Source organism: Gymnodraco acuticeps, unplaced genomic scaffold (assembly GCF_902827175.1).
Source record: "Gymnodraco acuticeps unplaced genomic scaffold, fGymAcu1.1, whole genome shotgun sequence".
NCBI lineage: Eukaryota > Metazoa > Chordata > Actinopteri > Perciformes > Bathydraconidae > Gymnodraco > Gymnodraco acuticeps.
Window position 1 is genome coordinate 3,802,505 of NW_022990021.1, and position 26,557 is coordinate 3,829,061.

The following is a 26,557-nucleotide window of genomic DNA, read 5'->3' on the forward strand; positions in this document are numbered from 1 at the left end:
GAATATGAATGGGTGAATACCATCAGGGCTTAGTGAGATCTTCCATTTTAAATGATTAATCATTTGTTCATGACACATTGAACTTAACATGTGTGGCTGAAGAGCTCAGGATTGTGCAGCAGTCGTTCATGAAGAGACAAAATAAATGTTTACGATTGTGTCATTATCTAAAGCAAGCCTTTCATCACTGCTCGGCTTTTTTGTGGCTGCTTTCCTTCAGCTTTTAAACAAGTCATGCGAGAGCCCAGGCTTGCGTAGGGATGCTTCAGTCCATGCTACTGCTTCTCCTGCTTCTCCATTAAGGCTGGAATGGAAACAATAATGTGCTTCCTGTTAATGACACCTGCTAATGTTCCTCTCTCTGTCTGTCCACTTCTCTGGTTTGTGTTGCGTCACGGGAGCAGGTGGAGTACAGGTTTTTAGGCAGGGGTGAAGGGGTTTTTGTTCTCTTTGTGTTTCTCAGCATCAGAAATACTCATGTACTCAAATAGTGTCTTCTTCTTTCTGCAGGGTTCCTGGGGCTCAGGGAAGGACCAGTGCAGCCGAGAGCTCCTGGTCTCCTCCATCTTTGCTGCAGCCAGCCGCAAAAGAAAGAAATCAAAGGAGAAGCCGCAGCATAGCAGCTCAGATGACGATCTGGATTCAGTTTTTACCAAGAAGGAAATCACTGGACAGAATCCGAACCACCTCCAGATCGAGGTACTGAGCGACAGTCGTCTTAGCCCCAACGCAAAACCCAACGCGAAGCAACCAGAGGAGAGGAAAGAGAACGGGAGAGCTGTGGAGATCACACCTAAAGCCAAGAGAGAGCACAGAAACTCCTTGTTCCTTAAGGAGAAGACTCCACCCAGACCCTCACCTTCCCCAAAGATCTCAGGCCCCCAAACAGCTCCTCAGAGGAAGTCCTCCTCTGTGTCGGACCCCCCATCCTGGCTTGATGAGAACACCTCCGGGACCACGAGTTCTGGAGTGTCTCTGTCCCGCACGAGGCCCAAAAAGTGGACTGGAGCATCTCCTGATCTTCCTGCGGGAGCGAGTGTCGGACTGGCTTCAAGTCAAGGGGCGTCCGCGGGCGCAGAGGTGAGCTCCATCACCTCCGACTACTCCACCACTTCCTCCATCACGTTCTTGACCGGAGCCGAGTCCAGCATCCTCAGTCCGGAGCTGCAGTGTGGGGAGGAGGCCGACGACGAGCGCAGTGAGCTCATCAGCGAGGGGCGACCCATGGAGACGGACAGCGAGAGTGACTTCCCGGTGTTCGCCCCGAGTGGAGGCAGCAGCCAATCTACACCCTGCCCAGAAGACAAGAGTGAAGCAAGAGGAAGTGGAGCAGCAGAGGGGAGCGCCGCGCCCAAAATGGAAGCGCGACGCCTCTTCCCGTCGCAGAGGATGATCGAGTGCGACACGCTCTCCAGAAGGTGGTCCCTGAGACAGAAAACAGACAGTGAGTCGTCAGTGGAGGGTGTTTCTGGAAGTGGGGAGCGTAGCGAGAGCAGGTCAGAGTCTTCCACGAGGCTCTCTCGAGTTCTGGAGGTGATGAAGAAAGGCCGGTCGACAAGCAGCCTCAGCTCGTCTTCACGCAGCGAGTCGGAACGTGCCGAACCAGCCTGGCACGTAAAAATCACAGAGCGGCTCAAGTTGAGGTTACGCACATCTGCGGACGACATGTTCACCCAGAAGAACCGAGGCACGGAGGCTCGAGGGAAGAAGAAGAACATCCGCCGGAGACACACCATGGGCGGGCAGAGGGACTTCGCAGAGCTGGCGGTCATCAACGACTGGAGGGAGCAGGGGGGGGTGGACCAGACCGCCGATCTGTCCGCTCTGGACCGCCTCAAGCCCAGATGTTCCTCTCAGGACTTCTCCATCCAGAACTGGATCACAAGAGAGCGATGTAGAGGATCGGATTCAAGTGTCGAGGTCGCGCCTAAAGCCCTCCCGGAGGACCAAGAAGCCCAGGAAGTAGCTTCTGAAAGACCTCCTCCTCCATCTGAGTCTCCGAGCGTACAGCCGCCAGCGGGGGAGCAAGTGAACGGTAGCGGGCTGCAAAGTAAAAACAAAGCCAGCCTCGGGGCGGACCCTCACCCACACAAACTGTCCGGGGCACAGGTTGTACGCTCACGGTTCTACCAGTATCTGTGAAACGGTGGTGTGTAAAACGGAATGAATGTGTAAATGTACGAATGTGGGTATTTTAGCTAAGGTTACTGCACAATATTTTTTCTACAAAGTATACTTTATGTATCTACTGTACATACTGTGTATATGCTTATGTGATTGTTACTGGAATAATGTTGAAGAGATGTTTATGTGTGAAACTCCATACTGGAACAGACGTGGACAAAACTTCCTCCTGCAAGATCGGACCCTACCAATGTGACTTTGTTAATAAGGGGTGAAGAAATGGACTTATGAAAAGAAACAGGGTCAACTTGACTACAACTGAATGCAGGAGGAAGCTTTTTTTATGGAATCATGGTTCAATTCTTCCTATTATAAGCGGTATGAAGAATGTATTATTCTCTTTGGACTAACACTAGTTTTTTTGTGACAATATTGTCATTTTCAAACCAATATGTATGTGTTTTTTGCCTGTACTTGAAGTATGTGGATGTAACTGAGGGCTGCTTTCTGAGCTGGGTGCTGTGGGAAGTTTCTTTTTTCACAGCACAGTCACAACAGCCAGATATTAGCTTGATGGACTGGAGAATTATTATAGTTTTATCAAATAAAAACTGACAAACAGTAATGAAATGCTGATACTATAGTATGTAATGCTTGGTACAGTAGTTTTCTTTTCAAAACTTTGTCCAGTTATAGTAAGTTTTTACACGTTTTTTTTATCTCAAAAAGAAAAAGTGCCTCTTTTTTCATTTTTTAAGAGCGTTTTTACCCACAGTTGAAAAGACAAAACCTTTTTAGGAAAAACAATAATCACAGGCATTCCAGAGATGTTTTTTTGTTGTGAGGTCTTTCCTGTTATTAGTTAAACTCACATCAAGCGGAGCTTTGAGATGTATGTCAGTGTCTGTGTTTCATTATAGTTTTACCCCCAAACCCCCCCCCCCCCCCCCCCTCCCCTTGTATGCAGTCAAATGCATGGGCGCTTAAAACCTGGGAGAATAAACAACAAGTTATCTTTAAAACTGCATGAAACAATGTTTTCTGATCAGTAAACATCTTGCCTGTTTCCAGCAAAACATGGGTGTGCAATGCCCTTCTCAACAAACACTGGAAATAAATAATCTTTATTAGATGTTTGTGTCTGTTTGTCTTCATTTCTTTACACCCTAGAAACCTTTATGCATAAATGAGTAGAATTTGCCCCAAAACAATGTATATAGTACACTCATACTATCTTTACTAAGTGGGTCACATTGATTATGTGCAAAAATGTACATAACAAATACATATAATGATATCATATATATAGGTACATAATACATTATCATTATACATTATCATTAATACATTGTAGTTGTTATTACAGTATATTATTATAATCTATATAAAATATATATTAATATTACATTTCAAATATATATAATATATTTTAACAATGACAGAATATTATACTGTAATAAAAGCTACAATATATTTAAAGGTAATGTATCTATGTGTAAATGTGTTGTAGTTTTTATAACAGTTTAATACTGTCATTACTTGAAAAGGTACTAGATTTGTAGTACCTATACATTATTAAATAAATATTAAAAATGATGTCCGTCAAAATGCATTATCAGACCATTTTTGAGGTGACAGAACACAATAGAAGAATTGCAGTGGTTTACATAAGGAGTCACATAGTTTGACACTTTGATTGTTAATTGGTAAACTGCATAGATATGTTCTAATGCATCTTACATATACAATTATAAAATGTCTCTGTAAAAGAGATGTTTACAAAGTATATAGTACGTCAGTTAAAATCCACTGTTTAGTTACTGCATGACATGTCTAAAGGGAAAGGGAGGGTAGTATGCTTCTGTTAAAATAGGTAAGGCTGCAAAATAAATAGCATTCAATGTCCAGTACGTAAAACACTGATGAAACAATATAAGCAATAGCTGTGTATTCATTCACACTCAACAAGTGTCTACAAAAAATGTGTAGTTGAGTTATGGAAGAGGGCGTGGACAAGTACTCAGATCTTGTATAAAGTAAAAGTAGAAGTACCAGGGTAGGAATACTCTGTTACAAGTAAAAGCAATCAAAATCTTACTCAAGTAAAAGTGTACAAGTATTGGCATCAAAATATACTAAAATGTAGTAATTGTGCAAATTAGTCTATTTCAGAATAGTTTATTATATGTTTTGATTATAATGATTGATGCATTTAAGTGTTGGTAAAGCTGGTAAAGGTGCAGCTTGTTTTAATTTATTTGTATACTGCAGGGTAGCTTCTGAATTTACTCCAGGTGTAACTGAAGTCTAATTTAAGTTTTGTTTGTATACATTATTGATCCAAATCTGCAAAGTAACTAAAGATATTTAATAAATGTACTGGAGTAAAAGTACACTATTCACCTCTGAATTGTAGTGGACTGAAATGTCAAAGTAGCACACGTTTGAAATACTCAAGTAAAGTACAAGTCTCTCAAAAGTGTACTTAAGTTCTTGAGTAAATGTACTTAGTTACTTTACACCACTGACCCACTCCAATGAAAAATAACTATGCTCAGTGCATGGTGCATCCCCCAGTATCTACAACAAACGGATCACATGGTATGAAAAGGCCAACACTTACGTGTATAGGGCGTCCTAATCATGACAAATAAGTACATATCAGAGTCTATAGATAATTTGGCCATAGTAGGCCTACTCAGGGGCGGCGCCAGGGGGGAGCTAGGGGGTGCTGAAGCACCCCCCAGGATTGCCAAAGCACCCCCTAAGCACCCCCAAGAAATATGTTTTTTTTTTCTTTTTCGAAAATTATTATTATTATTTTTATTAAATTAAATTATAAATATTATTGATTACATCAATGCATATGTGAAACAAACACATTTTGGACCAAAAACATAAAGCCAACACAGGTGATATGATTAGGCCAATGGTCAGCACCCATTCGATTTTTGACCTACCCATAGGCTAAATTACTTGATTGACTTCCTGTCAGCTAGTGCGCCAAATGATTTGCTAACAGCAAAGTGAAAAATTGATCGTTTTTTAGTCTTTAAACGACCACGTGTGGACACTCAATCAAAACCAACTGAAAGCGAGAGGGATTCTGCACATAATAGGCCTCGTGAGTACAAGTAGCTTACTTCTGGGTCTCTGTGTTTCATTCAAGCCCTGCTCTGTGTGTGTGTGTGTGTGTGTGTGTGTGTGTGTGTGTGTGTGTGTGTGTGTGTGTGTGTGTGTGTGTGTGTGTGTGTCACGAGCCATTTTGTGTGCGTGCGTGCGCGAGCGAGCGAGCGAGCGAGAGAGCTCGCCTCGCGCACCAGTGGGTATCTACCGGAGATCGTTGTGGTTAGCATCTGGTGCTAGCTAGCCAAGCTAATGGATATAAGGAGCTTTTTCAACAACAAGGTGGAGGGATAACTCTCTCCTGTCAGACGGAGAGTCTCAGGTAACCTCAACTCAGGTGAAGTAAAGGACTCTCTCAGTGTTTAGATAGTTAACTTTAGTCTAGTTATCTCAGTGGGTCTCAAACGGTTTGTTTTAAAAGGGGAGTGATTTGTAAAATATCTATAAAGAAATAGAAAATCTGTTGACAGTTCTGTTTCGTATGGGTGTTGAGATGTATCCATAGATCTCTTAATGTTGCTCTCAAAGTGCACCAGATTGATGCTTTTAACTTAAATATGTAACAACAAATCTTCCCGGGGGAGCTAGCCCCCGGACCCCCCTAGAGGAGGTGAGGACCCTCCTAGCAGTGGCGTTTTCTCCCGGAGGCCAAGGGAAGCCAGGCTTCCCCTGTTTTTTCGGATTGTAGTTATAACTTAAATAAATAAATAAAAACACTTTGTTTTGTTTCTGTAATTCTACTTTCCTGTGTGTCCTGCCGGACCGTCTCTCCGTCTCTCCCCCATTCTCATTGAGTATTTTACAAAGAGTGAAACAGCGCCCCTCTAGATGTCATGGTGAAACAGTAGATTGCATTCACTGTTGCGAGAGGAGGCCAGCAGAATCTAGCTTCCCTTGGTGAAAAAAATTGAGGGATTAACCAATCAGATGAGGCCCACGTGATGCCCCTGCCAACCTGTGATTGGTCAGGGCCATGCCAGGGGAAGCCAGCCGCCTCTAGCTTCCCTTCAGGGGGCGGCTGGCGGCTGGCGATTTGATTGGACACTGCCATCCAATCACATCAACATCAATTTGAATACTGTAACTGTCATCACCGCCGTTAGAAATGATCAAGCAAATGAAGCATTATGGAGGGAGGAGATTTGGCGTACTTAATTAAGCATAACTTCACTAAACTTCCGCTACAGCAGCAACTAAAAATTAAAGCAGATGGCAGGACAACGCCCACACTCGAGCTGTGTACACAGAGGAATAAGGGATCTAATCGGACGTTCAATGAGGACAATTATGTCCGCACGGAGTGGCTAACTGGAAGCGCTAAACTTCAGCGTCTATTTTGCTGGCCATGTCTTCTTTTTGACAAGGGTTCGTGCTCCCTGAACAATCCTTGGGCAACTTCAGGATTCATCGACCTTGCCAACCTGTCACGGGCAATTGAGAGGCACGGTAAATCTAAAAATCATATAGATTGTGCTGTGAAATTAAAGCTTTTTAGACGCGTCAGGATTGACGAGGCTCTGGATGTAGCAAGAACCATTAGCAAAAAAAAATGCCAGGATCGGATCATGAGCACTCTCAGCGCTCTCAAAGCCACAAGAACAGATGAGACATTCAGTCGCATTTACGATGACACGGTCAAAGCAGTCGGCGATCCTGTGCCCCGACGTAAATGACGTCGCCGCGGCTGGGACGACCTGGAGCAAGGGTTTAACCAGCACCAAGAAGGAGACGAGGAAACGGTTGTGTCTTTCCGGCGTCTTTACTTCCAGATTGTTGACGGCATAGTGTTGCACATGACCCAAAGATTTGCAGATATGGAGCACCTGCACTTTTTTCGGATACTGGAACACACATCATTCACATCGTTCTGCAACCCTGATGCATTTCCCAGCAGTGAGCTGGCTCAGCTGATCAACACGTATCCATTCTTTGATGAGCAGAAGTTAAGGAATGAGCTGCACACGCTGTACAACAACAGGTTGTTTCACAAGCCACCAGGAGAGCTGATACAGCTTCTTATTGAGGATGACCTACAGGGCACACTCTCCGAGGTCTACAAGCTGCTCCAGCTCATGCTCACGATACCAGCCACCAGCACATCAGCAGAGCGCTCCTTTTCCTGTCTAAAAAGGATCAAAACGTATCTGAGGAACACGTGTGGACAGGACAGACTTGTCAACCTAGCCACAATATCCATTGACTCTGTTGTTGTGGAGGACCTAAAGGCCGCTGGGAAGTTCTATGACATTGTTATTGACCACTTCGCTACCATGAAAGACAGGAGAATGGCCTTCCTCTTCAAATAGGGTGAGTGAAATGCACACCGCTTTCTCTCTGTGCATACCTGTTGCCTGAACTGCCCGTGTAGCTATGTGTGCAATTTCTGATGTGGTTCTGTTGGTTATTGTGCATTGCTTGCCTGGATTTAGCTGCAGGTGTTCAGTCTGAAGTAGTTGTTTTATTGCAGTTGTTTAATTAGCACAGGGTGCTGCTATCCGAAAATCAGCACCGCAGATAGCATGCCATATAGGGCCCGATCACCTGAATAGATGAGATTGTTTATATTTTTGTGTTACTTTTGGACTACGGACTGAACTAATTACAGAGACGAGGACTGTTGCTGCACTTGCAGTGTGTGTTAGTGTAACAGATGTAAATATGCAGTGGGGTTTATTTTATTTAATTTTGTATAATCACACACATTCTGTGTTTTATATTATTGTATTCTGTGTTCTTCATTTTATTGAATGTTAAATACCTGGCAAGGTCGGAGAGCTGTGCTCAGGAGTTTATTGTTGTGAGGACTTTAATTTCCTTTCTTTGTGATTTTACTTTTTGTATATATTGTGTCCCTCACGTTTCCTCTTCCCTTTTTGTAAACGTTCCAAGCAATGAGAGGAGTCACTGAGGGAAATGTATGTAAGACTGATCATTTTATCTGTTATCAGATTCAGACATTAAACAGAGATCGTCTCAACTTTACGCTGACTCGGCGGGTCTCGTCCATTATCAACACAACGCATACTGATACTTTGATGTGAACGTAAAACTTTAAAGGTCTCCTGATTTAGTTTGTGAATGAATGCTTCTTATTTATTAATTACCGAATCTGCACTGCGCATTGAGCGGCTGGTATTGCATTGGTGGGGGGAGGTTGGCATAAATTAATAAGAAAATGCTTAAATTAATAAGAAAATGCATAAATTAATAAGAAAATGCTTAAATTAATAAGAAAATGCTTAAATTAATAAGACGAGAGAGTTTCAGCTGGAGAGTGCATGGACCTGTCGCTTAGATAACAGGCGTGTACAAGTCCTGCATCTGTATGATACAAATGTGTGTAAAATGTTACCGGGCGCTGTAATCACTCATCTGGTTACGTTATTGACCTGCACCTTCAGGCATCTGCTTTGTTCTTCATTCGCATAGTGAATTATGACTTTTTCACGTTTGTTTTTTTATGAAATGTAACAAATCACAGCTACTAATATACACTTATTTAAAAAGTACGATGACACAACAAACGTTAAAGGGAGTTAATGTAATTCATTCTTTACAACCTTGCCTGCATATATGTTATTTGCCTCCATCATGAATTTGGAATTTCACCAAAGACAGTAAGAGCAGAATCCATAACAGATTAATTGATTCAAGTTATACAATTTGTGTAGAGAATTGTATCAATCTTTCCAACTATCTGGTAGTATTAGACACTGTGGTTGACAACGATGTAAGCCATCATTAATATTAATAACAATTGTAAATTTAGAATTACAGAGAACAAGCTAGCACACAGATAAAAAAAAATAGGGGAACTATAACTTTGCTATAAACAAATACAATCTTACCAAACTAACTTTATGAGAAAAAGAATGATAACATTCAAAAATATTTTTAAGATGATACTCGAATATAAAGAGTGTGCTCATGATAAAAAAAACTGCGGAAAATATTTAAACCTCTGCATTTTCACAATGCGGAATGTGCGCATGATGACAATTAGCTAACAATCTGCCTTGTGTTGTGCAGTGATATAACCTGAACACTCCCAGTCTGTGTTAGAGAGCGCTCCACACAGTTCATATCACCACAGCAGCCTCCACCATATCCACCTGACACCTTTATCATTTATACACCTGGGTAAGTACATTTTATGTAATTTCTGAATTATGCTTTAAGGGAAAATGTTGAGTTTTTAATTGACACTGATTATTTTCTGTAGTATAAACCTTTTTTTGCCAATTGGTTTGGTCCTCTGTTGTCCTAAATGTATATTTTACAAATAAGTTCAGCTTTTTCTATCAACTAGCAATTATTAACTATTAATCAAACTATTACATGTCATTTGATTGTTATTTTTACACAGTAGTAGAAATAGCTTATTATGAAACCTTGTCGGAAGCTTAGCTGTTACGTGAAACCAGAAGAACAGGTGAAGCAACCTTATGTAAAAAGACAAAAGGGAAAAGGCATTCTCAGCAGCAGTACTGAGAAAGATAAAGAGAGTTATCTTGTTTCACACACCCATAACATTTTACCTATATGGGGAACAATAGAGAAGAAATGTAGAACGTCAACACCTTCGGCAGACAGACTATACAGTAATAACAGTTTGTTTAAAGCGTATGCATTACTCTCCTATAGCATTAATCAGACTCATGATGGACAGTTTTTTTGAAAAAGCAGATGAAGCAGAAAGACATTTTGTCTTTTGTTCATCCTGTTTTTCCTTTTGCTAAAACCTGGTGCATACATTACCAACAACGCAACCCGGCAACTAAAAGTTTCAGCTTAGTTAAGTAGAATTTGATGTACTACTTTGTATATACTCAAGAATTTCCCTTTTATGCCACTGTTTACGTGCCAGAATATATGCTCCATTTTTCAATTCAAATTCAAAGGTATTATTGTCATATAAACTACAGACTGTGTAGAAATGGCTATGAAAGTCTTCTGACCCGAGCTCCTCCAACAATGCAACATATAATAAAATACCAAAATACAAATAAAAAATAGTGCAAGAAGTCTATATACATGTAAATATAATATACAAGAAAATAATATGAAATTAAATAATGTAAATTAAGACGAAATTAAATATGGTTTATTGCGGTGATAACTATTTAGATAAATAAGTAGATTACAAGATGATATAATGTCCATTTAATACATAAGACATTCTGCAAAATAAAAATATAAAAAAGCTTCAAGGTATAAAAAAAAAAAAATCTCAAATAGTTTCCATCATGTTCAAAAATTAACAATTAAATCGAATTTGACCAGATTGCGTGCACTCAATCTAGTATAAAGTTGGTTAAAAATGTGTGTATGTACTGTGTTGGCTGTGAGTTGTGGCATTTAGCTGCTCATACTTACATATACTTACTTGTAGGAACAATGTCAGCCGTCTACCTCCTCCTCCTGCTCCTCCCTCTGGTGTCAGCTCAGACCTATCACTGGGGTCCCTGTCCTGACCCCAAAGTGCAGCCTAACTTCAATCTTCAACAAGTAAACAACCATTCAAACATTCAATCAAATACTATTCACTGAACTACGCAGAACTAATGCAACCTCTCTGCTAACAGTATCTGGGGAAGTGGTATGAGATCGAGAAGCTGCCTGCTTCCTTCGAGAGAGGAAAGTGCATCGAGGCAAACTACGCTGTGAGGAAAGATAGTACCATTCAGGTGCTGAACAGCGGATTCTAGTGAGTATCCAGGGATATTTATTATGTTGTTATGACCTGACCAATTACTTAATTTCTGTTCAGTGTTACAGACTCTTGAAAACAAACCCACTAATCTTTCTTTTCAATCTGATTTGATTGACTAGATTGCATCTTTCTGGGATATGTGCTTACTCATTGTTTCTGCAACTTCAAAAAAAGAGTCTTGTTACCGCTTTCATGTGTCTTTTCATTTGTTAGGTTAATATGAATCTTGACCCAGAGGCTACTAGTTAGCTTAGCCTTGCATAAAGACTGGAAACAGGGAAATAGCTCTGTCCAGAGGTTACAAAATCCATCTTCCACCACCACTACAAATCATATCGTCATCTGAAAGTTTATTATAAGCTTAAAAAATACATGTATTGCACATATTTATTTCTTCTGAACAACCACGACTGTTTTAAACTAAATAATATTGGGGATTTCTTTTTACATTTTAGATGTAGGATGTAGGATAAATGTAGGATGGTTGATAAACTGTAGGCCTACTGTGTTACATATGCTTATGTTACGTGAATTTGATCAGAATTCAAAAGGTGTGTGTCTGAGGAACCATGAGCTAACATTTATTTTTGTGATTGCTGATACCCACATCGCTAATTATTCTGACTTCAGCTATGTTTACAATTCATTCAAAAATCATAACCGACAAATATTACATACCACTATTCAGTGAACTCTTTACATCCAATATTTGGGCCCTTACTATGATTGGATCATCATTATAACACACCAGTGGTTATAATGACTTTATATAACTAATTATTAGTTATGGAGATGACTAAAGGCCTATGGTGTCACACCTTAGGGAGGAGTCTATGCTTATTATGAAAAAGAAAAAAGACAGTACTTTGGACAAAACCCTCTGTATGCTGGGAGATGATAGACATTTGAATAATTTTTTTGTTAGATTATTTTCCATAATCTTGTTTCCTTCAAACATGTACTCTGCTTTTGTATTTTACATATTTTTGAAAGAGTTCAAGTCTCTTGACAGATCTTTCTCTCTCAAAGTCCTCTCTCTCGCGAATCTCGTCTCTCTCTCATCTGCCTCTCGCTCTATCTCTCTCGCTCTCTCTCTCTCTCTCTCTCTCTATCTCTCTCTCTCTCTCTCTCTCTCTCTCTCTCTCTCATTTCTCTCTCTCTCTCTCTCAGTAAAGGCAAGGTGGAGTAGCAGAAGGGACAGCAGTGATCCAAACCCCAGAGAACCCCGGCCAACTCGGAGTCTGCTTCTCCTATTGTAAGTGTATGTGTAGTGTCATCTTTTTGTTCTTTTAGCTTTCTTGTGTTTTGTTCTCTTTATCAAGTCTGTTTGATATTTTGAGATTCTAATTGTTATTACGAATAAATTAGCATTACAAATATTATGCAGTTCCTTTAAACAAAAAGAGACAGAAATGTAGTTTATTTGGAGCTCTCGTGGGTTGAGAAGAGCCAACACAAAGCTTTTGGGTGATAACATACAAGTATTCATACAGTGCGCTGTTGTTCAGTATGCAGATGATACAGTCGATTTTTAAAGTTATTTGGCCCTTAACCCCAACATATAGCAATGTAAAAGTTAAAACAACCTCAGGTATAAAAGTTGCATACAGAAACTGATCTGCAAGTTCCACTTAAAGATGAAACATTATTAACCCCTAACAACTGTGAAACAAACTTCTATTTAACTGTGTATTCCATGGGAATATTTAATTGCGTTACGAAGATTAACATGATCAAGATCAATTTAGTCATACAACTAGGATGTTTCTTTCTCTTACTATATATTTTAAGGTTTATAAAAAAACTTTAACCTCTGCTTCACAAATATGATGTCTTGTATCCCCCCCCCCCCCCCCCCCCCCCCTCTCCCAGTTGCTCCCTACGGCAGCTACTGGGTTGTGACCACGGACTACACCAGCGTGACCGTTGTGTACTCTTGCACGGACATTTTACGATTGTTCCACTTCGACTACGCCTGGATCCTTGGGCGCTCTCGCTTCCTGCCAGCGGAGACTGTGAGGTATGCTAAAGATCTGCTGATCCAAGAAGGAGTCGACCTGTCCAAGATGAAGGCCACAGATCAGACGGGCTGCAAGGATAACTAGGGATTTATTTCCCCTCATTGCACTGTAACCAGCAACCTTTATCATTATTTTAATTGCTGCCTTAAAATACTTGTGCATTTAAAAAAACAATATTGATCTTAATGCAATGTGCAATTAAATGAATCACTAATACTTGATTATCTCGTATGAAGTTCATTTTGTAGTTCAAGCTATTGTATTGTACCTTTTATTGTGATTATTACAGCAAACATATCTCCCTATGGTTGGTTTTGATTATAACAGTAACATGTATATCCACCATGACACAATCTCGCTCATTTAGCTGTTTACAGATGTGAAAATACTTATAAAACATGGTATTGCAATAAAACAAGCATATCCTTGCTGATCGCAAAAAAAACACACTTAAGATTTATGGATATTAAAACTGTTCATTAGGTCGTTTTTTGTCAATCTTTTTTCACATGAATTAATGTGGTGAGCATTGGAGGGACTATATCTGAGCAAATGTGAGAAGATAGGTGGAATTAAAAAAAATTCTGTCCAAATTGAGATATCCTCAAGTTATGGTTACTGAGGGAAATAAAGAAACAAGTGTTTGAATTCAAGCCTTCAAGCCTTGAAGCCTATCAAGTGATACATGCACTAAATCATTAAATAGCACCATTATTATTATTATTATTATTATTATTATTAAGAGGGCCTACAGTAAAACAAATCACATGAAAATATCTCTATATAATTGACAAAAAGTAGTTCTCAAAGGCTAAGAGCTATTCTTAAGTTTAGCATTTTGGTATCATTCTTTTTTCGAGCTAGAATTGACCTTATCTGTAGAAGAAGGTAAAGGGGCTAGGCCCAAATTGACAAGGTACCAGCTAATGCTATTGCTATCTAGGTTAGCAACGTGCATCTGTAATTCAATAACAAAATCAACTGTGATATTAATTGGGATGCTAATTTATATAGCAAAAACGGAACATACCCCTTTATGTCTGGCGCCCTTGATCCAACCACACCAATCTTTAAACTTTGCATTTATTTTCTTCACAACTCCTTCTTGTTGGCCCACCCCCACACCATTTGCGAATGTAGTGTTGCCACTGGTGACCCATTGACGTTACCAAGTTTTCTCATAGACTTCTTGACAATCTTACAATGTTTGAAACCATTAAAGTCACTTCCTGCTGTGCATTAGAAAGAATGCAGGTTTAGGGCACTATAGCATTGGCTTTACTTCTCAGATCCAATAGACTTGCCCCTCGGGTAAATTCAGAGTAATCTGGGCAAGGCATGGCTGTGTGCTTGCATGTGTGTGTCAATCAATCAATCAAAAGTTTATTTATATAGCCCAATATTACAGATTTTACATTTGTCTCAGTGGAAGAAAAACTTCCAAACCTCGGGGAGTATGTGTGTGTGTGTGTGTGTGTGTGTGTGTGTGTGTGTGTGTGTGTGTGTGTGTGTGTGTGTGTGTGTGTGTGTGTGTGTGTGGTGTGGTGTGTGTGTGTGTGTGTGTGTGTGTGTGTGTGTGTGTTGTGTGTGTGTGTGTGTGTGTGTGTGTGTGTGTGTGTGTGTGTGTGTGTGTGTGTGTGTGTGTGTGTGTTGTGTGTGTGTGTGTGTGTGTGTGTGTGTGTGTGTGTGTGTGTGGTGGAGGTCCACTGGCTCTTCCTCCTCTGAGCTCCACAGACCACAGTCCACCAGCGAATGAACAGCATCTCTCTGCACTGCTTCACAGACCTTTTGCAGGTAAACGTTTTACTATCTTTTACTCTCATAAGACTATAGCATCTAGAAGAAAATATATGTTATAGTAATACTGAATCATTATATATACCAATGAATGACAAGTGGATTAAAGTGCCTCATTTTAAAATGTTGTATTTAGGAAGGAAAGATGAAGCTCTTGGTATGGCTCGGTGCTCTCCTCTGCCTCTTTGCCTGTCATCTCAGTGGTGAGTTTCATCTGTAAGATTATAAAATAAAATGTACTTTATTAATCCCAATTTGGGAAAAAAATATGTGTTCCAGCAGCATAAAACAAAATAAGGCATTGCACATAACAACAAATTAAAAGAGTATAAATAAACTATTATAAAATATAAACATCTCAAAATAGAAATAGAAATAAACCAGCATTAGAGAGTAAGAAAAATATACAGATAACTGGGAAGGTAAAAAATCTATACACGGTCTGACAAATACAAAAAAAAACGATTGAAGGGCCAATTCTCTGTTTACACAATATAAGCGGGATATTATTTGTATAAAGTGTGCAAGGAATATTCATTTAAATATAAATACAAAATGTACAGTGTGAATGTTATAACCCTATTAATACGGGTTTACTAAAAAGCAACATTTGATGTGTTGATACCGAAGTTTAGTTTGTCTCTGCAGCAAAAGTATTTCCCCGTAAGATAATACAATTAAGATAATACAATTATTATTATTATTTTATGTTTAAAAAAATGCTGTATATGAATCTTGTTTGATTACAGATGTGACTGCATCTATAGAAGAGCATTGGGTTTTAGTCACTGCAATTGTACAAAGAGGACTCTGTCCGAGGAGGAATTCTTTATGCCTTCTTTATGTGTGTGTGTTGTGTGTGCTCGTGTGTTTTTGCGTATGCGTGCGAAATAGTCAGCAATAATATTTGAGGAGGGAGCAGGTATCCAGCAGTCTTCTGGGAGGAAGCACAGTTTTTCGGTTTTCCACACTTGAATCCCTTCTTTGTGCTTTGGAATGTTTGGGAATGTAATTTTTTCTCTCTCTCACTCTTCCCCCTCACAGAGGCCAGAGTCATCCCAGAAGGAGGTAATGTATTTAAATAACACATCTCCTTTTAGCAACCTCAAACGTTGCAACAAACACAAGCCTCAGATATTAAAAATAGTTTTCCATCAATTGCACTTTCAAAAATTCCCCATAGAGATACTTTGGTCACCAAAATGCAATGATGTGAAAAAACTTTGGGAGATGTTGATATTGCTCCTCATCTCTCTACTATAAGTTTGTTTGTATTATAATTTTTTTTATGCATGCTTCTTAGTTAACATTAAGCTGTCTTTGACTCTTTTTCTGCTGTAACAACAAACGGCTAAAGGTATTCTGATTCTGATTATTATTTATAAAGTTGCACCCTTTCTCTGCGTAAAGGCAGTCTGGGAATTGTACAATGTACCAAGTGAACAAATACAAATAAGTGGTGTACCCCTCATATTACACATAGGGAACTGTGATATATAAAATACAAGAGTGGTGTTATTCTTTAAGTTGTCTCATGTCCTCCCCTGGCCTGCTGTGTGTCTTTAGTTCCATATGAAGAACCTCCAGCTGTCCCCTACTGGCCCTACTCCACCTCTGACTTCTGGAACTACATTGAATACTTCAGATCCATCGGCGCCTACAACCACATCAACGAGATGGCCCGGGCCTTCTTTGCCCACCAGCACCTCGGAGACACCTTGGGATATGAGACCACAGAGGGACATGAACACTGAGAGGGAGCTAATGGCGGCAGGATTTAGAGGAAGGGGGCAGAAATGGGACTCTTGAGATGTTAAAAAAGAGTATCAGATGTCAGAGAGAGGGAAAATTAGTTACTAAATTAATGTAGGGTATACATAACATGTGATATGCTAAATGAAGTGAATACTTGCAGTTTTTCTTTTCCCAAGTATATCACTGCTGTTAGTTTAGACAATAATCCAAATGTAGAGTTATAGATCTTTTATAGCAGAGTATGTAATCCTTATAATGAATCAAAAATGAATAAAATGTCCAAATATGTCTATTAAATGATTTATAAAATGATTTATGTTGTCGTCTTTTTCCAGTATCCTTCTATTCTATTATTTATTTATCATTACAGTTTTTATCCTTCCACAATTATTTTTTTATTTCTTTCTCTTCATTTTCACTACTTTCATGCAGGCACGTGCACACATACATCAAAGTGGGCTTGAGCCCCTGCTCTTTTTCTTCCTCCAGAGAAAGTGCCCTTTCCCCCCCCTTTTTTTATGTTAACTAGGTCTAATTAAAATGCGCTAATTTGCATGCATCTACCAAGGCATTGCAGGTCAAACGGATAAAACAAAAAACACATCACCTCACAACTTCCCCAGTTACTTACGTCAAGTCAGTATTTTCCCCTGAAATGTTATGAATGAATATATATCTACTGCTGTTTGCGCACAGTTACCCTTTCCATAAATATATGGATTGAATACAAAAATGTAAAGGGGACCTATCATGCAAAATGCACTTTTGTACGTCTTTTATACATGAATATGTGTCCCCAGTGTGTCAGGGAACTCACCAAGTGTCAGAAAACACAACCCTCTCACTTTTCCATACCCAAATCTCTAAAAACGGGGCTGCAACGGAGCTGATACAGACGTAAATGTTTCTGACGTCAGAAAAGGGGTGCTCCGCCTACAGTATATGGGCAACTCTCCACCTATCAGGGGAATGGGGGGTTGGGCCACGGCCACTGCTGCTCAAAAGCGCTGGAGACGCTGTAGTACATATGCCAGGCCTGTAAGTGGCGCTGTAGTCTGCCACAAAAGCAGCGAAGAAGACTTCCTGTGCATGGTTGCCATGGTTGCCCTTCTGTTTATTCTCCGATGTGGACGCTCTGGCTCTTTTTCTCCCTCCTCGAGGCAAGCGTTTGCTCCTGCTGCTGTAATTCAATGCAATCCCTCCCTCGCTGTAATTCTCTCCGGTAGTCCACCAGCAGACAAACACCCACCTCTCCGCTTCTTCCAAGGGACAAGGGGACCGTGCGGCAGAGTTTCAGTTAGATTTGTTTTCGCCGGTCAACATGTGCGTTAAAGTTTAAATCTTCCGGACAAAATTAGAAAAGTGCCGGTCAAAGGTCTTCTTTGTTATTTATTGAGCTTTAAAACAAATGAATGACGACTCTATATAATAATATAAGAATAATACATGGAGGACGGAGACTCTCTTTTCCTCCCCCTCTTCTGAGAGCCCAGCAGCTGACCTTTGAGCACGCTCCCCTCTCCTGTAGGGGGGCGTGGTCAGCTGCAGCTCATTTGCATTAGCTACATCACAGACTCAGCCCTTGCAAAAACAGGGCTGGAAAAGAGCAAATAGAGCGAAATGAGGCATGGCTAAAATGCCAACACACTCTCACTCCATAATCGTCCAGGAGCGACGTTTGGTCAGTGTCCGTGGCGTGCAGTTGTGACGCTCCTAGGCTCCTTCAGCTTCATAAAGGGACGCAAATAGCTTTCAACTGATTGCAATGTATTCCCATCTGCGGCGGGATTTGACGCTCATGGAAGCACGGCATTCGTTTGTGTCGGCTGCCCTTTGATTGATTGATTGATTGATTGATTGAAAAGTTTATTAACAGCTTGTATATTGGGTACAGTACAGCTCAAAACATACAATTGTTAAGGGGATGCAGACCAGAGAAAGACTTTCGTCTTGTTTACATCAGGGTCCCCCATTTCCAATTCATCATATCATTTAAGACATATAAGACATATTTGACGTACTTTAAGGGCAGCCGACACAAACGAATGCCGTGCTTCCATGAGCGTCAAATCCCGCCGCAGATGGGAATACATTGCAATCAGTTGAAAGCTATTTGCGTCCCTTTATGAAGCTGAAGGAGCCTAGGAGTGTCACAACTGCACGACACGGACACTGACCAAACGTCGCTCCTGGACGATTATGGAGTGAGAGTGTGTTGAAAATGCATGATCTGTTTGGTATTTTGAAAGAAAAACTTCACAGACATGTTTTATATAGGTATGGCCCTGCAATATATTTTTCAAATATAGCATGATAGGTCCACTTTAGATAACAGGTCGGGAGATTAGATGTGAAGTTCCGTAGCTCTCCCTCCCTCCACGTCTCCTGCACAGTGGCGTGGACAGCGGCAGTCCCTTCAGACAGACAGGTAGCAGCGCCTCCCTCTTTACTGTCCCATGTTATGCCGGCTTTTCTTGGCTTATTTTGAAGGTGAGTGGTGATGAACAAATTACTTAACTGCCAGTGCCTCGAGTTTACAGCTAATTGGCTAAAAGACAATAACAAATATAGTTAACTAAGGTAGGCTACTAGCTAATGGATAAGTTAGCTCAAGGTTTAGCTAAGACCATTTATCATGGGCATACAGGCTAATGTACTGTAGCTACTTAAGGGGAGACACTTCAAGCGAATATAGTAAAATGTGTATCTAAAAACGTCATCACAATCGCCACATTGATATGCAAATTAGGCGTTAACTTGGCCTAATTAAAATGCGCTAATTTGCATGCAGTTACCAAGGCATCACCTCACAACTTCCCCAGTTACTTACGTCAAGTCAGTATTTTCCACTGAAATGTTATGTTTAAATATGCAGAGTAGCTTTAAATCTATGGATGAATTCAGTTTGTTGTCTGCTCTTGTGCATTGTGAATACTAAAGAAGACCATTGTCTCTGTGTTAGCTGATTATTTTGTAGAATTATGTTGAGTATTAAACAATTGTGTGAGTGTGAGGGCATTAAAATAAATTGGTCAGTAAGTCAGAGGTGTGCAACTATATTTAACTTTTTTATATATATATGATTATGGAAAGTGCCCTTTTTCTCACTTGAGCACCCGCCCCACAAAATGTCTGTGCATGTCCCTGCTTTCATCATTGCATTTAGGAAGTAGCAGTGTCTTATGCTTTACCGATACATCTAAAATCCTTAGTATAAATTCCCGAATTAAAGAAAGTTAGCCTAAAAGCATATTCTTCTTGTAAGTGTGCAGCTGTATGCTATAATTAGTTTGGTTGCCAATATATATAATTGTGACATGATCTTTCCCATTAAATATATTGTATTAACACATTATTAGTACCAGTAAGTAATATAGGCTACTACTATTACCATTAATAAAATACAAGTTAATGTTGTATTGCTTACCAATTTGTCACAGGGGTGTTGCTTTATCCCAGACTAATGGCTTTACTCTTTGCATCCTCTCACAGGATAAAGAAACATTGATATGAAGAGTTAATAATTAAGAAAAAACACAGCTTAATGTTGCAAAAATAAATATTGACTTTATTGTTTGGAAGGAAACGGCTTCTGTCAGGCTACACGTTACAGTCTGTTTTTAACTGAAAGCAGAGCGCGGACTGTTTGCAACAAGCCAGCAGAGAAGGCCGAGCACAATTGAGTGTTGCACACATTTGTTTTGTTTACGTGCTCCAAGAAGCTAGCTTAGCTAGCCACAAATTCGAAGCTGCAACATATTTTAAACATAAGTTCTACTGATACTGATACACCATGAAGCCCGCAGTGGACGAGATGTTTCCTGAAGGAGCCGGACCCTACGTAGACCTGGACGAGGTGGGTCAACTTGTTCGGAACAAAATATTTAAACATAAGTGTCCAAAAACAATGGCTAATGCTAACTAGCCTAGTAATGTTAGAGTTGTAAAGTTGTGGTAGTCTTCCTTAAGAAAATGCTTATTAGAACCGTCAATTTGCAGCATTTCGGGATATAATTATAACACAATAAACATATTCCATGTATATAACGTCAGCGCTTTTTATAGCACAAACCGGCTAAGGTAGCATACTTTTCTTATCAGTCTGTATGCATTGTGCCAAAATATGTAACCCTCAAAATGCAGACATTACAATTCTATTGCTACTTTTTATTTTTCAAATGATACCTTATAACCCCGGTTAATATGAACACGTTTCTTTTATTAAAGTAGTAGTGTGATAAGAGCTCATGTTTTAAATTATATGTCCAACCTGCACAACGCAGGCGTTGCCCTCTTTATAACACACAGGGGATTCCCCAGAGCCAGCATTTTTAAATATGACTTATTGCCAATTCCATTACTGTTAACACATTATTTCCATGTAGACTGTATCCCTATTATATATATTTAACCTAATGTGTTGTGTGTGTGTTTAGCTAGTTCCATGACACGGGTTGTACCGCTGTGTGTTCACAGGCAGGGGGCAGCAGCGGCCTGCTGATGGACCTGGCAGCCAATGAAAAAGCAGTGCATTCGGATTTCTTTAACGGTAAGCCACAGTTTACTCCCTTTCCCGCCTATATGATTACATTTGAACCTATGATTTGAACACACTGGGAAGAATATGTGACTGTTTGTGAAAATATAGTTGCATAAAAAGTAAGCAGCACTGCATACAATGAGGAGAAATATTTTAGAGTTTAGCAGAAATAAGCGGAAGTCTTTTTTTAATCTAGCATGTTTATTTGAGTGGTAACCAGTCTCAACAATAAGCTTACATTCTTTGATCTGTATCACATTCAAAAATGATCAAAACCAAATGATATAATGCAACAAAAAAGCAGTACTCCCAAGCAGCAAACTCTGGGGAACAACCGGGAAGCCAATACGGAAGTGCCACACACTGCAGTTCATACATGGGCCGCTAGGGACTGGCTGCAGAAAGGAGCCATTTCCATAGACCCCCATGTTAAAATGCCCAACTTTACAGCAGAAAAAAACATGTTTCTACCCATGGATGCAATAAATATTATTATCGATATAGTTAGATTCCACCTTCATGATTATGAATCTGTGAGTGAATTGTTTTCTAACACGACCCTTTTATTTATATTAGGTCTTAACGTTTTTTGCATAAATTAGGGCGTGGTCACGTTGATGGACACGCACATGCCTCACTGTCAGTACTATACATGTTAACCCCGTTCGCAGGTGTTTGTGTGCTTGGTAGCTTAGCTTGTTACTTATTAGCCAGCTAAGGACGTAAACCTTTATGCATACATATACATTTTAGTTTATGATTCAGCCTTGGATAAGATTTTTATAGTCTATGGCTATGACGCCCATAATGCTAAACGGGAGCAAATGTTAATAGGGGACCCAATTATCCCAGTGGTGGCCGCCGGAGCTAACGGAGCCGCAGGGGGCTAGCTCCAGCCGGCGTCCCAGAGCTAGCCCACTGCGGCTCCATTAGGTCCGGGCGGTGGAGTCCGTCTTTTCTCAACGTGTGAATGACAAGCATTAAGAATAACAAAATATAGCTAATTCTCTTGCAGATTAATGTAACGTTTATATAGGGGAACTACACTGTTAGCAGTAACTTGGTATGCATGTATTTCATGTTAGCTTAGCTTCTTAGCCTGAGCTAGCTCTGTTTACTTCCAGTTCGGAGGCAGCAGGTCCCGCCTCGGCTCCGCCTCTTTGCCCTTATTTGGAGCAGGCGGGATTAGACTCTGACGTCACAGTCGAGCCGTTAGTGGCCGACTCCGCCTACTAAGGGCTTCACGGCAACTCTGCAGAATCCTATGGGTGACGTCACGGACACTACGTCCATTTATATATACAGTCTATGAGTACTCCTCCATATCTGATGGAGAAGTGTGAATATGATGACCCCTCTTGTGCCTACTTAAAATAATAAACTATTATGATTTGTTGGCATCCGTCATCTTGCTCTATTACACATATTTGTCAGTAGACACCTGCAATTTAAGACACGTATGGCTCTGTTTACACAAATTGAATTTATTTTAACATTCTTTATTTTCGTTGGTTAATGTGATATCTGTTGCAACGTGTAAATGAGAAACCCAGTTCTCATGAAATGATCAAGGGATTAACAGAAACCTAGTTAACGCATATAGAGAAACCTGATCATTTGACCCCTTTCTTTTAAAGCTAAATTTAAACTGTACGTTAAAAGCCATGACTGAACAGTTTGTACACATCTGCAAAGTAAAAGAAAATAACTGTCTGTGTCTCTTTACCAGGGACTTGAACAAATAATTCAACGTGTTTTGAGGTACATAAACATTTTAAGGGGATGAACCAAATCATTGGAAATGGTAAATGGATTGTAAGTGTAAGCGCATTATCAATGGTGTTGCTTTAGCCTTGTTTAATTAACCCTAAAACATCCTGTTGTTCCCCTGTAAACACCATTTCACACGTAAACACACACTGAGGAAAAACAAAAACACTAAGCCAATCTGTTTTCCGTCTTGCAGAATCGGCTGCAGGCAAAACCAGTTTGGCTCAGCAGCACATGACCTAGAAAGGAAAGAGCTGATTGTTAAAAAGGAAGGAATGAAAGAAAAAAGAGTAAGAAGAGGAGGATAGTAAAGTTAGTTTTATAGCTGCTGTCAGACTGAAACTCAACGGGACACCTCGCCAGTCAGCTTCTTTAAAAAAAACACACACACACACACACACACACACACACACACACACACACTCCTATATTTCACTTGGGTTGTTAACATTGCTAAAACTGCCATTCAGTTAATTCCCATGTATTGTAGATCTTAGCTTATGGCTTAAACACTAGCCGAGATTTAAATCCCATAAGGGCTTGTTATACTAATAGTGTACTGTAATAATGCCATGTTTAATTTGGAAATAAAACAGCTGGTAGACATTCAGTGTCCAAAATAATGCGTCTTAATGGCTTGTAATTTCATGTATTGCTTTTTCAGTGACTGCAGATTAAGCAGTAATGGGATTCTAAAGCCTTAGCCACTCATGTTCTAAATAATACATGAACACTTTCGTTAATCAGAATCGTGATTTTACAAGAGGTTGGCAAGACACGGAAAATAGTTATGTCTGATTGTAGAAGAGGGGATCATTTCAAACCATTGTTGGATTTCCTCCCTAATTGAGCTCTGGTTGAAGTACAACTGGAAATCCCAATAGAAGGTTTTTGTGGTGTTAAAAAAATCTGAATCGTGTAAAATATGGACACTTTTTTTGGATTATGTTGTGAAAAAAATGTATTTAAAATAAGACTGGTGCTGCGTTAAAGTTAAAAGTTGCACGGGGTTATGGGTAGCCAAGGGGCAAGCTGTTTTGCTCGGTGCCTGTCCCTTATTAGGCAAAAAAAGGAATGTCCTTTTCCTGGAAACTACAAAGACATGAAAGAAAGAGTTTATCAAAGCTGGATCGGTTTCAACCTTTTCGACATTCTGGCAACGGAAAAATGACTTTATAGACTAAATAAATGGCTTCCAACTACTTTTAGCTCACTCTCAAATATTTGAAGCGGACGGTGTAGAGGCAATTTATGTTACATTAAGGATTTTGGTAGATGGCCCTGTGGGCCATCTAAGCTAATTTACAGATGGCCCTGAGCCCAATAGAGATTGCCCTGAAAAATGCCCGCGGACGAAATGATGCACGAAGGGTTTGGGGGGCCTCCCCCTAGAAAATGTAGATGTTTGCAGGTCTTAGATGCTGTCTGGTGCATTCTCTAGACTGAATTATAAGATGAACCACCACAATATTATATTGTATAATTTCAATTGTGTTCTTCATTTCACTTGTTTGTTCTCGTTTGTGTTTGCTCGCTTGCATGCCCTGCATAGCTATAAGAAATACTTAAGTTGTTGGTCAAGACACTTTCCATCTGATGAAGGCAAATGCCTTCCCAGATGTAAAAAAGTAGAAAACATTACATTCAGTTATAACTGCCAAAACAAACGTTATTTACCCTGTTAAAAATGTTTGTAATGTTATCTACTGTAAGTTGGTCGAACGAATGCCTCCTCATCCGGAAGCTGACCGAGAAGACAAGATAAGCATACAAAATGTCGACGTCAGAGTTCCCATTAGCCGGCAAATCTAAATCCCTTCGGTCAAAATGTCCGGTCAAAATAATTTCCCTTTAGTGCAATACCGCTTCAGTTGCGCCACTTATGTGACAGAGAAAAGAGTATGTGACAGACAAGAATAGTCAATTCTAATGTCTAACACTTACTTTTGAGAAAGAGACGCGTCCTGCGTGGGTTGATTGTGCGTTGATCTGTTGATCTGATCTGAACACTACTGTACCATTTCTTGATATGTGCTGTTTTCTCTGCATACTCTAATGAGGGTTATTATTCTCAAGCACTTCAAGGCCACAGAGCTGATTTGGCAGGCTATGTTGAAACTACTCCTCTTCACACAAAGTTTGAACTTCCATATTCTGATAACCGTTATACTCAAACAGCTCAAGGACACAGGTGTCTAATAGCGATATGAGACATCTGAGTGAAAGCAGATTTCTGAGGCGTTCCGCCTAGCTACACAAAACTCTGTCTGCATATAAGCTTTGCCATTATGTGACTATTGCGCACACTCCTGCAGACTATCCTATACTCTGTGAGACCTGTACCTTTGAAGCTTCAAATAAATAACCAACAAGACAACGCTGTCTGCTTTCACCAGTTTATTGCTCTCTCTCTCGCTCTCTCGCTCGCACTTTGGCTGTGAGCTGCGGGCGCCTGATAAGCCAACATCTCCCACTTTCATCACTTACAGCGCCCATCGTACAGGGCAAATGAAAAGTGTAACTGGGGTGAAAAGGGTGTTACATTTACTTAATTATGAATGTTGTTACATCAAGGCCGAAAATTAGGATGAGCGCCAACGGTCAAAATTGTTTTTTTCCCTCCCAGAGCTACCAGCGCAGTGCCCCCCAGATCTGGCGCCCTAGGCGACCGCCTATGCCAAAAATCGGCCCTGCCTAGTACATACAGTGGCAATGTCTCAAGATTTAGCAAACATACATCTTTATTGAACATACAGTAACACAAATACTACAAATCCACATAACAAACAATCAAAAATGAAAAAGGGTCGCCACTTATTATTATTTTAATACAAAAATTAAAAGTAAAAAGCAGCACCCCCCAGCAGCGGCGCGCATATTTCAGCAGCGGCGTGCATATTTCAGCAGCGGCGCTGCCCGTATATAGGTATATACTGGTGTTTCATTATGATGAGATGTAAAGAAACGCTCATTTTAAATTGGGTTACTATAATAGTAATCACATTACAGGCTCCTACAAGATCTTTTTTGTTTTATTTTTATAAATCTTTTTTCATGATGTTAGATCAGTAACCCTTTGATTTTAATAAAATAGCTATTTAATATTGGTGAATGAAGTTCCTGTGTTTGGTCACGTTTAATTAGTACAAGTAAAAGACACCCTGGATACAAAAGTTTCCGCAAAACAGCAAACAAAACGTTTTAGCTTTCTTCTCCTGACGACTAAAAACCCATGGCCAATAAAAAAAAAAAACAATTCTCACTTATTTGAAGCCTATGCAGTAAGACTTATAATGGTTTTGGTTCCCATTTTAAAGTGTGTGATTCTATTTGAGTTTGTATCTTCATTCACTTTTTGTAAGTCGCTTTGGATAAAAGCTAAAGAACTTTGGAACTTCAAATCTAGAATAACAACAATGATATAAACACAAGAGAATGTAGGAGTTGTTGGAAACAGCTGGTCTCATTCTAACCCTGTTCTTGTCTTTTTGTCTCTATTCTTTCTTGTGTTCTTTCTTTATTTCTGCAGACTTTGAGGACCTGTTCGATGACGATGACCTGCAGTGATGACCGACACCTGTGTGTTTCTGTGAAAGTGTACATAAAGAAATCAACAAAATGGGCTTAGTCTGACCAAAAGATCTCTCTAATTTGTACAGAATGTCACCCACCACCATACTGAAATAAAGACTTTGTTTTTACAAAAGAAAA

The 26,557-nt window shown here is 39.9% G+C and overlaps 4 protein-coding genes across 8 annotated transcripts in view; all 4 read left to right on the forward strand.

Moving 5' to 3' along the window:
* The window catches only part of LOC117544656 (rho GTPase-activating protein 21-like), a 113,246-nt gene extending 109,990 nt beyond the window's left edge, over positions 1-3,256 (forward strand). For 3 of the 5 annotated variants that reach the window (XM_034213911.1, XM_034213909.1, XM_034213908.1), the window contains one exon: positions 511-2,142. In XM_034213911.1, coding sequence (XP_034069802.1) covers positions 511-2,142 — 1,632 coding nt within the window. Of the gene's footprint in view, positions 1-510 lie in introns of all 5 variants that reach the window. The other 2 variants (XR_004568714.1, XM_034213907.1) reach the window with 2 other exon arrangements.
* A 2,248-nt stretch (positions 3,257-5,504) lies between these two features.
* On the forward strand, positions 5,505-13,470 carry apodb (apolipoprotein Db). Its single transcript, XM_034213866.1, is given in 7 exon segments — positions 5,505-5,587; positions 9,280-9,390; positions 10,643-10,758; positions 10,836-10,957; positions 12,134-12,147; positions 12,150-12,218; positions 12,836-13,470. Coding segments are annotated over 5 exon segments (549 nt in total). The 5' UTR covers positions 5,505-5,587; positions 9,280-9,390; positions 10,643-10,647; the 3' UTR covers positions 13,069-13,470.
* A 1,219-nt stretch (positions 13,471-14,689) lies between these two features.
* On the forward strand, positions 14,690-16,848 carry otos (otospiralin). The gene is made up of 4 exons (XM_034213867.1): positions 14,690-14,778; positions 14,918-14,984; positions 15,826-15,849; positions 16,348-16,848. The coding sequence occupies exons 1-4, from the start codon at positions 14,737-14,739 to the stop codon at positions 16,533-16,535; spliced, it is 321 nt and encodes a 106-aa protein (XP_034069758.1). The 5' UTR covers positions 14,690-14,736; the 3' UTR covers positions 16,536-16,848.
* A 3,293-nt stretch (positions 16,849-20,141) lies between these two features.
* On the forward strand, positions 20,142-26,557 carry cops9 (COP9 signalosome subunit 9). Its single transcript, XM_034214135.1, has 3 exons — positions 20,142-20,392; positions 21,013-21,085; positions 26,376-26,557. Exons 1-3 carry the CDS (start codon positions 20,330-20,332, stop codon positions 26,411-26,413), a joined length of 174 nt encoding a protein of 57 aa, XP_034070026.1. The 5' UTR covers positions 20,142-20,329; the 3' UTR covers positions 26,414-26,557.

Excerpts from the sequence above, each read along its gene's own strand:
- otos (XM_034213867.1), top strand. The coding sequence starts at position 14,737 with ATGAACAGCATCTCTCTGCACTGCTTCACAGACCTTTTGCAG. Across the intron at positions 14,985-15,825 it reads CTTTGCCTGTCATCTCAGTG|AGGCCAGAGTCATCCCAGAA; the intron begins GTGAGTTTCATC and ends TCCCCCTCACAG. Across the intron at positions 15,850-16,347 it reads CAGAGTCATCCCAGAAGGAG|TTCCATATGAAGAACCTCCA; the intron begins GTAATGTATTTA and ends GTGTGTCTTTAG.
- cops9 (XM_034214135.1), top strand. The coding sequence starts at position 20,330 with ATGAAGCCCGCAGTGGACGAGATGTTTCCTGAAGGAGCCGGACCCTAC. Across the intron at positions 20,393-21,012 it reads CCTACGTAGACCTGGACGAG|GCAGGGGGCAGCAGCGGCCT; the intron begins GTGGGTCAACTT and ends GTGTGTTCACAG. Across the intron at positions 21,086-26,375 it reads GCATTCGGATTTCTTTAACG|ACTTTGAGGACCTGTTCGAT; the intron begins GTAAGCCACAGT and ends TTATTTCTGCAG.